The sequence below is a fragment of the Dermacentor variabilis genome, unplaced genomic scaffold (genome assembly GCF_050947875.1).
Source record: "Dermacentor variabilis isolate Ectoservices unplaced genomic scaffold, ASM5094787v1 scaffold_13, whole genome shotgun sequence".
Taxonomy (NCBI): domain Eukaryota; kingdom Metazoa; phylum Arthropoda; class Arachnida; order Ixodida; family Ixodidae; genus Dermacentor; species Dermacentor variabilis.
In genome coordinates, this window is record NW_027460291.1 from 29,935,586 (window position 1) to 29,949,498 (window position 13,913).

Sequence of the window (13,913 nt, forward strand, 5' to 3'; positions counted from 1 at the left end):
GTTACCCTTCTGTAGTATGGGTGGTCGAAAGGTTTCGTTTTCGCTCGACTCTGCGCCGCGCACGCTTTGGAGTTTCAGTGGTTTCGTTGTCGCGTCGTGCTGTGCGGGATCTGCTGGCTCGCGAAACTTTCATTTCGAACAAGCAGTGAGAATGCCACGGCCTTGTGATGTCGTGGGAAGCCCTCGTTGCTTTCCCGCTCCGGAGAGCCGGTGTCGAGGCCGCCGTCGTAGTACGCAACGACGCCGGTAGCGCGAGCCCTCAGCAGCAGGTCGCGCTCGTCAGTGCTCAAATCGCTGAAGTTGAGCCCAGCATCGCGAGCCAATCTGTCGTTGTCAGGGTCCATTGCGACGAGCGTCGAAGTTTGCGTCATAGAATAAAGTACCAGCTTATGGTCGCGCATTTCTCTTTCCGTTAGCCACCATACTCCCGCTTTCGCTCTGCTGTCGGCTCTGTCTTGGCTCTGTTTCTGGCCGCGCGTTTGTGTTTTGCGCAGAAAAGCCGTAGCACCGTCTGCGGACGCCGTTCTAATCACCGATGGCGCAACCTCACTATGAGACCACGATGTCAGTACTCCTCGATAGGAGGGTGGGCGAATTGAACTGCGATAGAGGTACGCGGACGCTTCAAAACGCATTTTCTCTTAAAATAAGTCTCTCCTTGGCACGAAACAAACGTTTCGAGGTTTCTGGGATGGTATTTCAACAGTCCACGTTCACTTAATACTAACCTTTAGTGTCCCTTTAAGATGAGCACACACTGCAACATGTTTCCTTGGTAGTACTGCTGCGAAGCCAATGCAATTAACCACTGCTGCTATGTCGAGCCCAGTGTATGAACACCAAGCAGATAACGCTACGGAAATGTAGATGTAGCAGCTCGTCTTCAGCATCAGCTGAATCAATGCTTCGGCCTTTCGTGGCACCTGATTAGCGGCGAGAATTGGAGTGGCGCGCTCTCGTGAGTGGTGTCACGGCCAGGACACCACTCGCTCCAGCTCGCTAGGTTCGTGCATGCTAGGAAGTACGCGCGAGGATGTTTCATGCGCGGTGAACTGCCAAGCAGGAAGTGAGGTTGGATTTTTCTGAAAACAGCATGACTCGTGAAAAATTGAGGCTTAGTTATTGGAAGCTGTGTGGAGTTAAAGGCTGTTCTTCGCTCAGGCACTGCTCTTCCAGTGCAAAGGTGTGCCGTACATGTAAATAAATTTTGGAAAAAAAGCTCGCATATTCAGGCGGAAATAGATTTTATTGTAATTTTCTCTAAGCGAGAGTATTCCCTAAAATATTTTTCAGCAGACCCTACAATTTCAACACAGCAGCAACGTTCCGATTTGGTGTGAATATTGTAAATGTGCTTATTACAGGGATCTTGTCCTTAAATTTTCGACTGAGCTTCTGTTAGCGTAATGAGTTGTTCTAGATAAAAAATCTGCAGCACCCATCTCTCACGATGACTGTCGAAGATAATGCATCTAGCATTGAATCAATATAGCGACACAACGCATTGTCATCATCAAAACAAGTTCTGTATAAGGCGTGTAGAGCAGCGGAACTCCCCATCGCGCTTCTCTAAGAACACTCGGTGCCACATAGCGAAGACACCGCGAAACCTCCATATGGCCTCCCATATGCACGGAGCGCCGGTGCTTTGGAACGCTGAGAAACGCGTAACGCGGCAAACGGGCTCCTCTCTCCCGCTTCTTTCAGGACACGCTGCGCCATCTAGTGGCACTGACAAGAAGTCTGCACGTGGCCTTTGAGACGATACGCGTGGCGCGCCGGTGCCTGTGAATGCTGACAATTGTTCCCTCACTTGCCGCACACCCAGTGGCAGACACTCGGTGACCCAAGTTGGCGACAGGTTCATTGAAGGGGTTAATTGAAGTGAATTTACGGTGCAGCTTGCTAAAGCATTGGCGCGAGAAACGTTGATTGAAGCGAAGCACATACCTAGTGTAAACCGCCGTGGTTGCTTAGTGGCTGTGGTGTAGGGCTGCTAAGCACGAAGTCACGGGATCAAATCCCGGCCACGGCGGCCGCATTTTCATAGAAGCGAAATGCGAAAACACCAGTGTGCTACGGCGTTCCTGATAATCAGATCAACGTTTTAGCACGAGAAACCCCCATAACTTATTTAAATTTCTCATACCCAGTGCATTCGCGACGCAGCCTTCTAATGCATCGGATGCTGTGCTTGAGGAAGCCTTGTTAGGTGGGTTCGATTCCGCACAGCATTATATAATCTAGAAAGATCTTCCTCATTGTACGGCGGCATATTGGCGTCACGTTGGCGTCAAAGACATTCATTGAAGAGTAGCCCACACATGCGGGCACACACCCTGTGACCAAATTTGGCATCAAAGATGTTCTTTGAAGAGGAGCACCTACAGAATCAGATACAGAGTTTCATTGAACAGTGGTAGCTATCCAGTGCCGCATCTACAGTAAACCATGCCACTTGTGTCCGTCTTGTGTGCACTTGTGTTTCTGTCTTGTTTCTTCGTGTAGTGCTTTTAAATCAGCGCGTTCTAAAAGAAGCTTTGTGGCTACCAGAAAAGTTTATCTTGGGCCCAAGTCAACTTCCCCTGCTAAAATACATTTAAAACGCAGACACTCTTTCGTGACACAACAGTTGTGCCTATTAGAATGAAAGTTGTTGCATTTCAGAAAATAAGTTAAGCTCTAGCAACTCTAAGAAACAGAAGTTTCTTAGTTCCCGAAGATGGGAAAGATAAAAAGAACAGAAGCATGAAGTTTTCAAATTCATAACACTGCAGCAAAAACGGATATCGCGGTTCTAGATATTAGATATGTTAAGGTATCTCAAGCGGATAAATTCGGTATATATGTTGGCAGCTTACGTAGGAGTGTTACAGTGTTTACGGATGTTTTGCAGAAGTGCTACTGAAAAAAATTATCCGTATATTTCAGAGCGGGTTATAACGCGTGACATTTGTATTTATAGTTGTAATATTAGGTGCAGTTCATCGAATTGGGATATCATCTTAATTGAGGAGTTACACAGTTGTACTCTTGGTACTCGAGCTTCTTAAAATTTCCGAATATTAAAGCATTCTTCCAAGACAAATAAGTGGCATAATTGAAAATACACAGCATACGTTTACGGGCCTTTAACGTTTTCCATTTAATGCAATGACCTCATTAAAACGGGTGCATATGTAAGTGAAAAAGACCACTTCTTCGTTGCCATACATTTAGAAAGGATCTCCTGAGATAAAGCTCCTTTTTAAGATCAAGAGCCATGATAAACGCTCACAAATGGTTCATTTGGTTCAAATAGTGCAGCAGCCTTCATTTGACGAAACGGCACACCTATTTCACAACGGCACCAACAAGCCGTTGTAATAGGGGAGCATGTATGGCTTGCGAAACCCAGAACTTCTGAATAAACTAATTAAGCACTTCTTTACAGCACCAGTTGGAGTGTTTATGTTCTGCGTTAGGCAGTGGAGACGAGGCTGGTCTGCCTTAATCATGGAGAAAAATTAAGGTACCTCTTGTAAGGTGATGCGCCGAAACAAATTTTCAGGCACAAATATAACTGATTATTCCGCTAGTCCGCAAAGTAACTCCGCATAAATAAGACACAGCAAGCCTTCTATATTGATGTTTGATTTTGAGCCCCTCCGTAAATTATTATATCAGGGCAACCCGCACAACTAAAGAGGCGTCTACTACTTGTTGGCTGCAACCGCAAGGTCTCAGAGGCATTAGCCTAAACGTTGGCCCAAGAAGTTGTGTAAAATTTGCAAAGCGAACCTATCATAACGGTTCCTGAAGGAACAAACATCTGTGTAGCACTACAAGGGAATCTGTGAGCACTACAACAGTGTAACACTACAAGGGAATAAATAATGGCTTCTGCCTTTCAGTATGCTGACAGCTGACAGGCTCAACTGGTTTCACTGGAGTTCCTGTCTCTTATCACCGGTATCAATGAACTCACTTTTGGTGATTCGGTGAGAGACTAAATGGCTCAATCACCACCTTGATTTCTGTGTTAAGCCCTTATGCTTTGCCCAACTTTTTACTCGACAAGTGCGAGAATTTGATCCTTTACCGTATAGTGCCGGCCACGACCAACGAAGATATAACGGCTTAAAGGCAATCTAAATGCAGTAGAAGTTATGCGCAGCAAGCACTTGCTCCATGCTTGTTGCCCCCCCCCCCCCCGCAAATAATGTTCTGGTCTCTTAGGTGTCCAATCCCATTTCTCAAGTTTACGTTTTACTATCCACCCAAACTGCCGCTCCAGCGTTTCAAACCACGCATGGAAATTGTGCAACGTGCTAAACCAAGCGCCATCAGCTGCCATAGTTCACGCTTCCTTGAAGAATTAGATTGAAGATCCATTTTTGTAAACTTTTACATGCGAAACCAAAGGAAAATGTAATTTCAAAGTGCTGTCACAAGTGCACTAGCACACAGAAATAGACCGAACAAGCGGAAAAACTATTGGACGCCTGCATATGCTAGACACCAGATGATAGACACGAATGCTGCCTTGATACCACGCGAATGACACTTTAAGCGCCCTTATAGGCCGTGTTTGGGGCTGATCGCAAGACAAGACGAGAACAAACAAGGAGATTTCATGAGTTCTAATGGGCATCGTGCGCTATTCGACATGGTGTAAAAAAAGTTCTCTCACGATGCCTCGAGGAAATTATCAAGTAGTATTGTAGCCATAAAACGCTCATACTCACCACAAACTATACTGGCACTCGGGAATACATGACAAAGTTCTTTGAAAAACTTCTCAGCAGTCACGTTTCCTCCAATCAATACAGCACGCACCATGTTGAGGTCAATACCTTCCGGCACGCCGGCTTCGACAAGGTAACGAACGTAGGTTGGATACAACATTACCATGGCGTTCTGAAAGAAAAACAAAACAACAACAGCAACAATTTCGTCAAGGCTATACACGCTTACTACAAAGCGCAGTGTACTAAACTTAAACTGTTTCAACATTTCGACTGTAATGCAATATCCTTGTAAGGATCAGTCAAAGACATTGTCACGTTGTAGTGATGACTAAGAAAACAGTCGCGAAACTGCGAATGATAAAACTACCTTTTTATTGCGCGAATCTTGGCCCACTAAAGCAAGTTGCAAACAAAACACAACGACAGCGGCGAATACGTTCTTCGATCGTCGAAAATCTGGTGTGCGGGGCAAGCGCGTCGGCTTTTATACATTAGTCATCGGAGGTTCTGAAATAATCGCTGGTACCCGCGTGTCTTCTGTAACCACTACACAGTCAGATTACACAATGTTTGGTGACAACAGACAGCGGATAGAACCATGGTCAACATTCGAGAAACTTCCGGTACATGCAGGCGCATCCTACGCTGGGCGATAACGTTTGACCTTTATTAGCGGGTGAAAAATATTCACTCAAAGAACGCCACAATCACTCCATGTCACTGCTGACATTGTCCGAGAGGATATACAGCAGGGACTTGTAGTCTCCGAATCGTCGCGGCTTCAGCCGGTACCCTACGCCGCTGCCGCATTCATGCTCCCCCTCCGCGCCCACGCGAGGGCCCGGTAACGCCGAAGCTCCGTCGTTCACTGCTGACGCTACCAGCTCGCCCTCCCATCACCCAGTACAGCTACCCAAAGAACACAGATGTATGGCGCACTCCAGACCAAGACCCGCTCTGCTACCACTCCGCGGAAGTGGGCCACGTGTACGGCAGGTGCCCATGCTTCGACTTGGGACTGCGAAGCTTCGCCGACAACAAGCAGCGTCCACAGCTTGGCGAAGGGCCTCGTGATATCGCCGACTACATCGCCTTAACACAGTGGAGACCCCGACGTTTTTCGCGTTCGCCATCAACAGGACGCTACCTTTCGCCGCAGCACCGACCATACACAAGAACAGCCTGTGGCGGGTCCGCAAGATCAGATCCGAAAAACATAGTGCAGCAACCGAAGGAGGTGTGGTTGCGGTATGTCAAAATAGCGAAGATCCTCCACCGTCGACGACGACGACGTTCCAAATATCTCTCCACGACGTAGCAACTACAGGACGCCATCCCGACAAGCTGCCATCCCGACGAAGACATGAAGCCAAAGTTAGGCCGACAGAAGAAGACTGGATGATGAGAAGTACCAGCTACAGAACAACGTGATGCAGCCAAAACTGCACGCTGCGGCCCAATAGCAATGAAAGACGAAAAACCACCGACCTCGACGTGCTTCTCGACGGCCACACCATCATCACTCTAGTAGACACAAAAGCCGACTATTCCGTCATCAGTGAACCCTTCATCGCCAAGCTGAAGAATGTCAAGACTATGTGGGACGGCCCTCATATCCGGACAGCGGGAGGACACCTATAACGCCGAGTGGAAGCTGCAGAGCAAGAGTTACAGAGCATGACTGGACTTACACTACAACATTTGTTATCCTTCAAGAGTACACACACGACGTAATTCTTGGCATGAACTTTCTGAATCGACACGGCGCAGTCATTGACCTAAAGTCGAAGTCGATAACGCTGTCCACAGACCAAGGGATACCTCCGGAGAGAGCTTCCAGTCATCGTGCCTTGACAGTACTTAAAACCAAGTCAGCATCTCGCCTCCATCCAGCAATGTCATTTCCGTCCGCAACGAAACACCCGCAGATCTTGAAGGCGTCATCGAGGGCAACCAACATCTACTGCGCGACAGTGATATTTGCATCGCAAGAGGGATCACTCGACTGCACAGAGGAAAAGCGAAAGTGATGCTCTTTCGGGTCGGCCTGGGCCTGTGCAGTACTCTATCTCGAACTTTAATATAAATCAGCGTCATGGATATCAAATGAAAAATGATACAAACGATACTTATTTATAATAACTAGGAGATGGTACCATTGACCCACTAGTGATCATAAATCTGTCTGTTTAATATGAGAATGCCAAGCTTCATTCATGCATGCCCTCATTGGTATCAATTCAGACATGAGTACTCAAGTGTTTCTTTACTGTGGCCATTGCTAATTCGAAAGATACCTTTTTGATTGATCCCTAGTGATAGGCTCAATTAGATGTACTTCTTTCTTGTACAGTATAGCATCACGCAAACCAAATGAAAAGTCACATAAGTAATGATTCAATTATAACTAGGAGATGAAAGCGTTGAGTTCCTAGCCATCCTGAATCAATTTGTTTAGTATCCCAGGGGTAGCTTCCATTCTTTGACGTCACCGTTGGTATCAATCATGTAGCAATTAAATGAATAGTTCAGTTAATTGATGATACCGAATCATTGGTGATCCCTAATGATACACTCAGTTAGATGTGATCACACTTTTAAACATCATGGAGTCATAGACATCAAATGAAAAATCATAAGAATGGTGATTCCAATTTGATAACTAGGAAATAAGAGGGTTGAGTGACTAGTCACGAATCACTTAGTATAGCATGACAGTGATATTCTTCGATCGTGATTATCACTTCTTTTAGTGATTGTCATTACTCAGTTCTTCCTTCTGACTATATGGTAGACAGGGTCAAAATACTGGTAATCAATAGTAATAGTGTTCACTTGAGTGTTCAGGAATATTTAAAAATCCGAACAATATAGACATGAAGTGAAAGGTTTCTTAACGGTGATTCTACTGTGATAACTAGGGATTCAAACTTTTGTGTAATTAGTGATTACAAGAGTGATGAATGGGGTGGGAATAATGGGGAATGACCTTAACCATCAGTAGGTGCTCTGTTATGAAGAGAAGCAACAAGGTGTTCTGGTTGATTGATTGACTGATTGATTGGCTTGTTAATTGAGCAACTGACTGATTGCTTGTATAAGTGGTTGAGTGAGTGACATACCCAGGAACTTTGAATTCGTTCCCTGCAATGCACCAGTGGGACTCAACAGACAGAATTAAATATATATATATTGACACGTGTACTTATCTCTATCGGACGACCAACTTTCGCCGCCGAACAAATGTTATATATATATATATATATATATATATATATATATATATATATATATATATATATTTCAACAGCTTTGAATTTGAAGCCAAGAGGTTATGACTTTGTAATAACATGCGTAGTTATGGTATTCCTTGGTAACTTTCTTGCTGCTTTATAGCTGTGTTTTAATCCTGACCACAACACTTCTATAAAGCTTCGAAGATTGCAAAAGACCCAGTAAGACAAGCAAAAGACCTAGTACGACAGTCACCACCAGATGGTTCAGTTCTATCCTCGAAGCCTTCTTTTTCTATGGTCTTGGTTAGCACGCTGGCCTGTTAAAAAGCGGTTTTCATGCTGCATCGACCCCTGCAAGTTCTTACGAAGGCTTAGTCATGTAAAGTATGACACCGACCCTGTCAACGCTATCAAGTCTCCTTTCAATTAAGTTGTAAACTAAGGCCGTCCGCGTAAGAGTATCTCGGTTGACTTGGCATAATTCGGCTGATTCATTCGCATTCTAACAAAAGCCTTTACGGCGCTTCCGCTGTCCCAATGGTCATGTAATGAAGCCAGTTGCAAAAAAACCGGTTCATGGGAAAGCATTAGAGTTGATGTTCTCGTGAGCTGTTACCCTACCCTCTTGCCTGCCTGCAAGTTCGCCTATACTTTTTCCACGAAGACTTTCAGTCATATTTTAAAATACTTGGTAGAATCAAAAGGACGGTTCCTTCAGATACATGGCAACCGAGAGGTAACAGGTGATATAAGGCTATTAGTCACTGTTTACCAAAACTCTCACAACTACACGCGCCGTGGTTGCTCAGTGGCTATGGTGTTAGGCTGCTGAGCACGAGGTCGCGGGATCGAATCCCGGCCACGGCGGCCGCATTTCGATGGGGGGAAATGCAAAAACACCAATGTAATTAGATTTAGGTGCACGTTAAAGAACCCCAGGTGGTCGAAATTTCCGAAGTCCTCCCCCCCTACAACGTGCCTCAGAATCAGAAAGTGGTTTTGGCACGTAAAACCCCGTAATTTAATTTCAATTTTTTTCACAAATACGTTTTAAACTTTTAACTTCAGCAGGCTCATTAAAATGAGACATTGGAGCCAGGTTTCTGTACAAGTAATAAGTACAATCCATTTCATTATATGTATTGGGGAAAATGCAATTGCTCGCACAACCGTAGCACGCCACGCGCCAAACCAAAATTTCGGAGGCTTCTGCGTGCGCATAGCCGCGGTTCTCCAGGGGAGGTTCTGCTCGAGTCAACCAGTGGCCGGCAGCCAGTGTGTTGTGGCTGCTTCCTCCTCGCACGGCTTGCTTTTATGAGGAATAGAGCAGCCATTGACTGACTTTTCATATGATTTCTATAAGCTATGCTCTGTAATAATCTAAGCATATTGAAATGTTCAAAATGATTAGTGATCACTAGCTGCTTGGCGTTATTTTCACAATTTTTGAGCGGCTCGTTCATTTAGTGTCGCTTCCATTGTTTGCTCTGGCGACATGAACCAATGAGGGCCACAGCTGCTACAGTAGAAATGTGATTTACCCTGCCAACAACTGTTGACTTGATGCCCTTAACGTTATAGTTTGTATGTGCGCGTAACACCAAGCTCGTAAACTCTGCGACACTAGTGACTCAATAGTGACAATAGTGGCCCAATTGTTCACCAAATAGCTTGTTTATTGATACTTTCTTCCTACCCGATGACGACGCGGAAAAAAGCAATCATTGTAACAAGTAATTTGTAATCACCAGTGACCCAGACTTTTCTGTTCCTAATTATCACAGTTGAATCACACTTTAAGTTGACTTTTATTTGATATCTATAAAGTTAAGATTAGCAAATGGTCTAGCACACTGAATTAATCAATAGTTATCACAAATAATTCAGAAAAATGGGTTCAATGAAACTTTTTCATAGCAATGACAATGCATAAATGAAGAATAACACTGTCATACTAAACAAAGTGATTCGCGATCGCTAGTGATTCACGCCTACTATCTCCAAATTATATTATTTGAGGAGGACGAGGAAATAACTTTATTGCCTGGCCTGCGAGTTGGTGAGGAGGGCAAAAGGTCCGGCCTAGGTGGCGGCCAGGAGTTCGTGGGCGCCGGCGGCATCCACGGCCCGCTGGACGGCCTGCAGTGATCATCGAGGGCGGGGCCTGCCAGCGCGGCCTGTCAGCGCGTGCGAAGGCTGTTGCTAGAGGCCCCGTTCTCGTTATTGTTACATATCCCTCGGCATTCCCATAATATATGCTACAGAATGGCCCTGGATTAACACTTGTTGCATTTGTCTGTTTGATATATATCCGGATATATGATGTGCGAGAGCGCAGGATTCGGATGCGTCCTACTTTGTAAGTGCCGCCATGCGACAGACTGCTTTAGTTGTCAATTTTGGGTGAGGTCGCTGGAATGTGCCCCTCTGTAACCTATAGTGTTCTGTGATGTCATTATATCTGGTCATTCTGTCCTCCAACTCCCACTCCTCTACCTCGCCTTCACGTCTGGAGGGTGCCGAGGCGTCACTTGTGACCGCGGCTTGGTCCGCAAGCCCTCGAGCCGCGTTGTGTGCCGCCTCGTCGTTGCCATCGTCCGCGAGGGTGTGAGTGGGTGTCGATATCATGTATATCTCTCTTGCGCAATCTTGACCTCCTGCAAGAAGAATGCAACGGCGAATCTTCTGGTAGATTTGGCGGTTGGCAAAGTTTCTTGCTGCCGTCTGAGAGTCGCTGACTATCACGGTTAGATTAGTCTGAGCTACTGCGAGCCCTATGGTTACTTCTTCCGCTGTGTCGTTACTTGTGGTGCCTATCTTCGTGCACATTTTAAACTGCATCTCGCTATCGATTACGGGTGCCATAAACCCCAGTCTGCGATTATATCAAACCGCGTTTACGAAGACTGTGTCTTAGTCGCCGCGGAATTTCTTTTGTATCTTTAAAACTTTTCATTTGATATCCATGACGCTATTCTGCTTAAATGTATGACTACATAGAGCTTAACATATCACTAGAGATCACTAAGGACTCTTAATCATCAATAATTATTTGTAACGAGAAATACTCTTCTAATGCCTTTTTCTTCCTTAATGCCAATTACGACGTGCACGAATCAATGATACCACCGTCAAACGAAAACAACTGATTTGTGATCACTAGTCACTCGGTGCTACCATCTCCTAGTTGTTATAATTGAATCAGTGTATGTATGACTTTTCGTTTGATATTGTGACGCAGTGCTGTATGAAACGTAGACTCGGCGTTGTTAGTTAGCAATGTAAACCAAAATGCTCATTATTGTAAAGTGCCAGTGACCCTCATGACAACGTGCACGAATCAAACCAACTGCTGCACAAGTAAAATTAATGATTCATTATCACTTTTGACTTGATCATAGCAGTTCCCAACAGGCCTCATTGTTTAATTATTCGTTTTATGATATTTCATTTTATATACATGACGATACAGGTATGAAAACGTAGAGAACTAAGCACATAATGTGAGAAACTAGTGAGAAAACAAAGCATAGTAAGCAGCTACTGATCACTAGTACCTATACTCCTCTTCGTTTAGCTGTATTCTGCAATTACGTAGTTATTTCGCCATTAATTCAGTGTAATTACTGCTCGGTTTTCATAGGTTAAGCAATAACGTAATGCTTATCTTTTTAAATACAAAATAAAACATTTTACCACGCGCGAAAGTCTGAGAACAAAAAATTGCGCGCGTACCCGGGCTTAGTAGTTGGGGTTTGATTTCATAAAGCTATTCGCACTGCTTCCTTTTGCCAATCTGGCAGTGCCTTTTGCTTTTGCTTTAGTCAAACCTCGATATAACGAACACGCATATAACGAATTATTGAATATATCGAACTCTTCCGAAATATTTTTGTCAAACACATGTGTTTTTAACTTCCTATAGCGAACGCGGTTTGGCATAAAACGGATATAACGAACTTCGCGACGCCAAGCCCTACCTCCCTTTAATAGCAGGCGGCAGGCTTCGTTGCACTACAAGTGCGTTGTGCGGCGCAGCAAACGTTCAGGACTACCTCGCAGGCGCTGACAGCGCCACAGATGCCACGTCGTCATTGAGAGTTGACAGCCAAAGAAATCGTCCGCATCTCACAACCGCTGACAGCGCCGCTTCAGCAGTGGCGGCAGCGGCGTGATCGAATGTTGCTTTTGCGTTTTAGTGTAAGCAGTGGCGTGGCCGTCGTAGCGTTGTGTGGAGGCTCTTTCGGTGGTCGTGTCGAGTGCGGTGCGCGGGTGTGCGTAGTGCTGTGATGGCGATGAATGTGAAAAAAAAGTGGCACTGACGTTAAAGACCAAGCTCGAGATTATTCAACGGGTCGAGAACGGCGAAAAGAAGTGCATTCTTGCGGACTTATTTGGCATCCCAAGGAGCACTTTGAGTACCTTTGTGAAGAACAAAGCTGTCATCAAGGCAGAAGCACACGAGACCATGCGGACAAGTGCACAGCGTCTTCGGCCCCCTGCGTTCAGCGACTTGGAGAAGGCGCTCTACAAATGGTTTTTAGATGTCAGAGCTCGGAACATACCAGTGTCGGGGCCGATGCTTCAACAAAAAGCGAAAGACTTTGCCTGTATCCTCGCTGCCGAAAACTTCGTCGCCAGCTCTGGATGGCTGCAAAGGTTTAAGGCACGTTATGACATCGTGGGCAAAACGATCTCTGTCGAAAGTGAGACGGCTAACTGCGAGAGCATCAGAAAGTGGTTGGTTGGAAGAGGAGTGGCCGCGAATCCTTGCAAAATATCAGCCCAAGGACATCTTTAATGCGGACGAAACAGGCCTATTTTGGCAGATGCTACCCAGGCGTACCCTTGACGCACGTGGAGAGCCGTGCCATGGCGGGAAGCAAGGAAAGGCCCGGATCACTGTTTTGCTTGCCGCCAACATGGAAGGCACTGTGAAACTGCGACCCTTCGTCATCGGGAGATTTAAAACCCCAAGATGCATGAAAGAGTGTCGCGTACTCCCCGTAGAGTATGCTTCCAACAAGAAATGTTGGATGACGCGTGAACTTTTCGCAAAGTGGCTGCTTGCTTGGGACTGCGAGCTTGTTCGCGAGGGTCGCAAAGTCTGCGTCCTTGTTGACAACTGTACCGCGCACAACACAGATGTCGCACTCAATAACATTGAAGTTCGCTTTCTTCCGCCTAACTCTACAGCCAAGCTGCAGCCTTTAGATCAAAGTGTCATCAGGGCCTTCAAGGCAGTTTATAAGAGGAGACTGATTGGCACTCTTCTCGTGAAGCTTCGTATGAAGCAAGACTTGAAGATCGACCTGCTGGGAGCAATCCAGATGCTTAAAGCGACATGGGACAGTGTGAAAGGTGAAACGATTGCCAACTGCTTTCGGCACGCAGGTTTTCTTCCACCAGAGGCCCATGCATCAAGTGACGATGGTGACGATCCCGACGAAGCAGAAGCAGAGCTCCGCGAGCTCGATGAGGCCTGGAACGATTTTTCGCGTTTTGTTGATGACATGACCGCAACAATGACTGTAGAAGACTTCGTAGGTGGCGACGACATCTCAGCGACCACGGCTGTACTGGCGGACGCTGAAATCGCTGCGGAAGCCTCTGAACATCCCGCAGAAGAAGCTCAGGCTGACCCTGTAGACGATGAGAACATTCCGACTTCACAAGAAGCACTTGCTGCGTTGGATTTACTGCGCCGCCACTGCAGTGCTATTGAGGGCAGTGGGTTTGCTCTTGTTGAGTGTTTGCAAACTGTGGAACAGGTCGTGATACGGAATGCGATCAACACCAAGAAGCAGGCCGCGATAACGCAGTTCTTTGTGCGTAAATAAATGAAGGTGACCCAAGTAAGCATCGTTCGAGTTGCTGTGCCTTCTCTGATTGAATTTTGCTCCTCTTGTATCTATTTTTTACGAAATTTTATATTACGAATTATGGA

At 45.8% G+C, this 13,913-nt stretch overlaps 1 protein-coding gene across 1 annotated transcript in view; it reads right to left on the reverse strand.

Annotated features, from left to right (window-relative positions):
- The window catches only part of LOC142566631 (luciferin 4-monooxygenase-like), a 53,960-nt gene extending 41,120 nt beyond the window's left edge, over positions 1–12,840 (reverse strand). The window contains exon 1 of the mRNA XM_075677467.1: positions 12,813–12,840. Within this exon, the coding sequence (XP_075533582.1) occupies positions 12,813–12,840 (28 nt within the window). The remainder of the gene's footprint in view (positions 1–12,812) is intronic.
- Between the last annotated feature and the right edge of the window lie 1,073 nt (positions 12,841–13,913).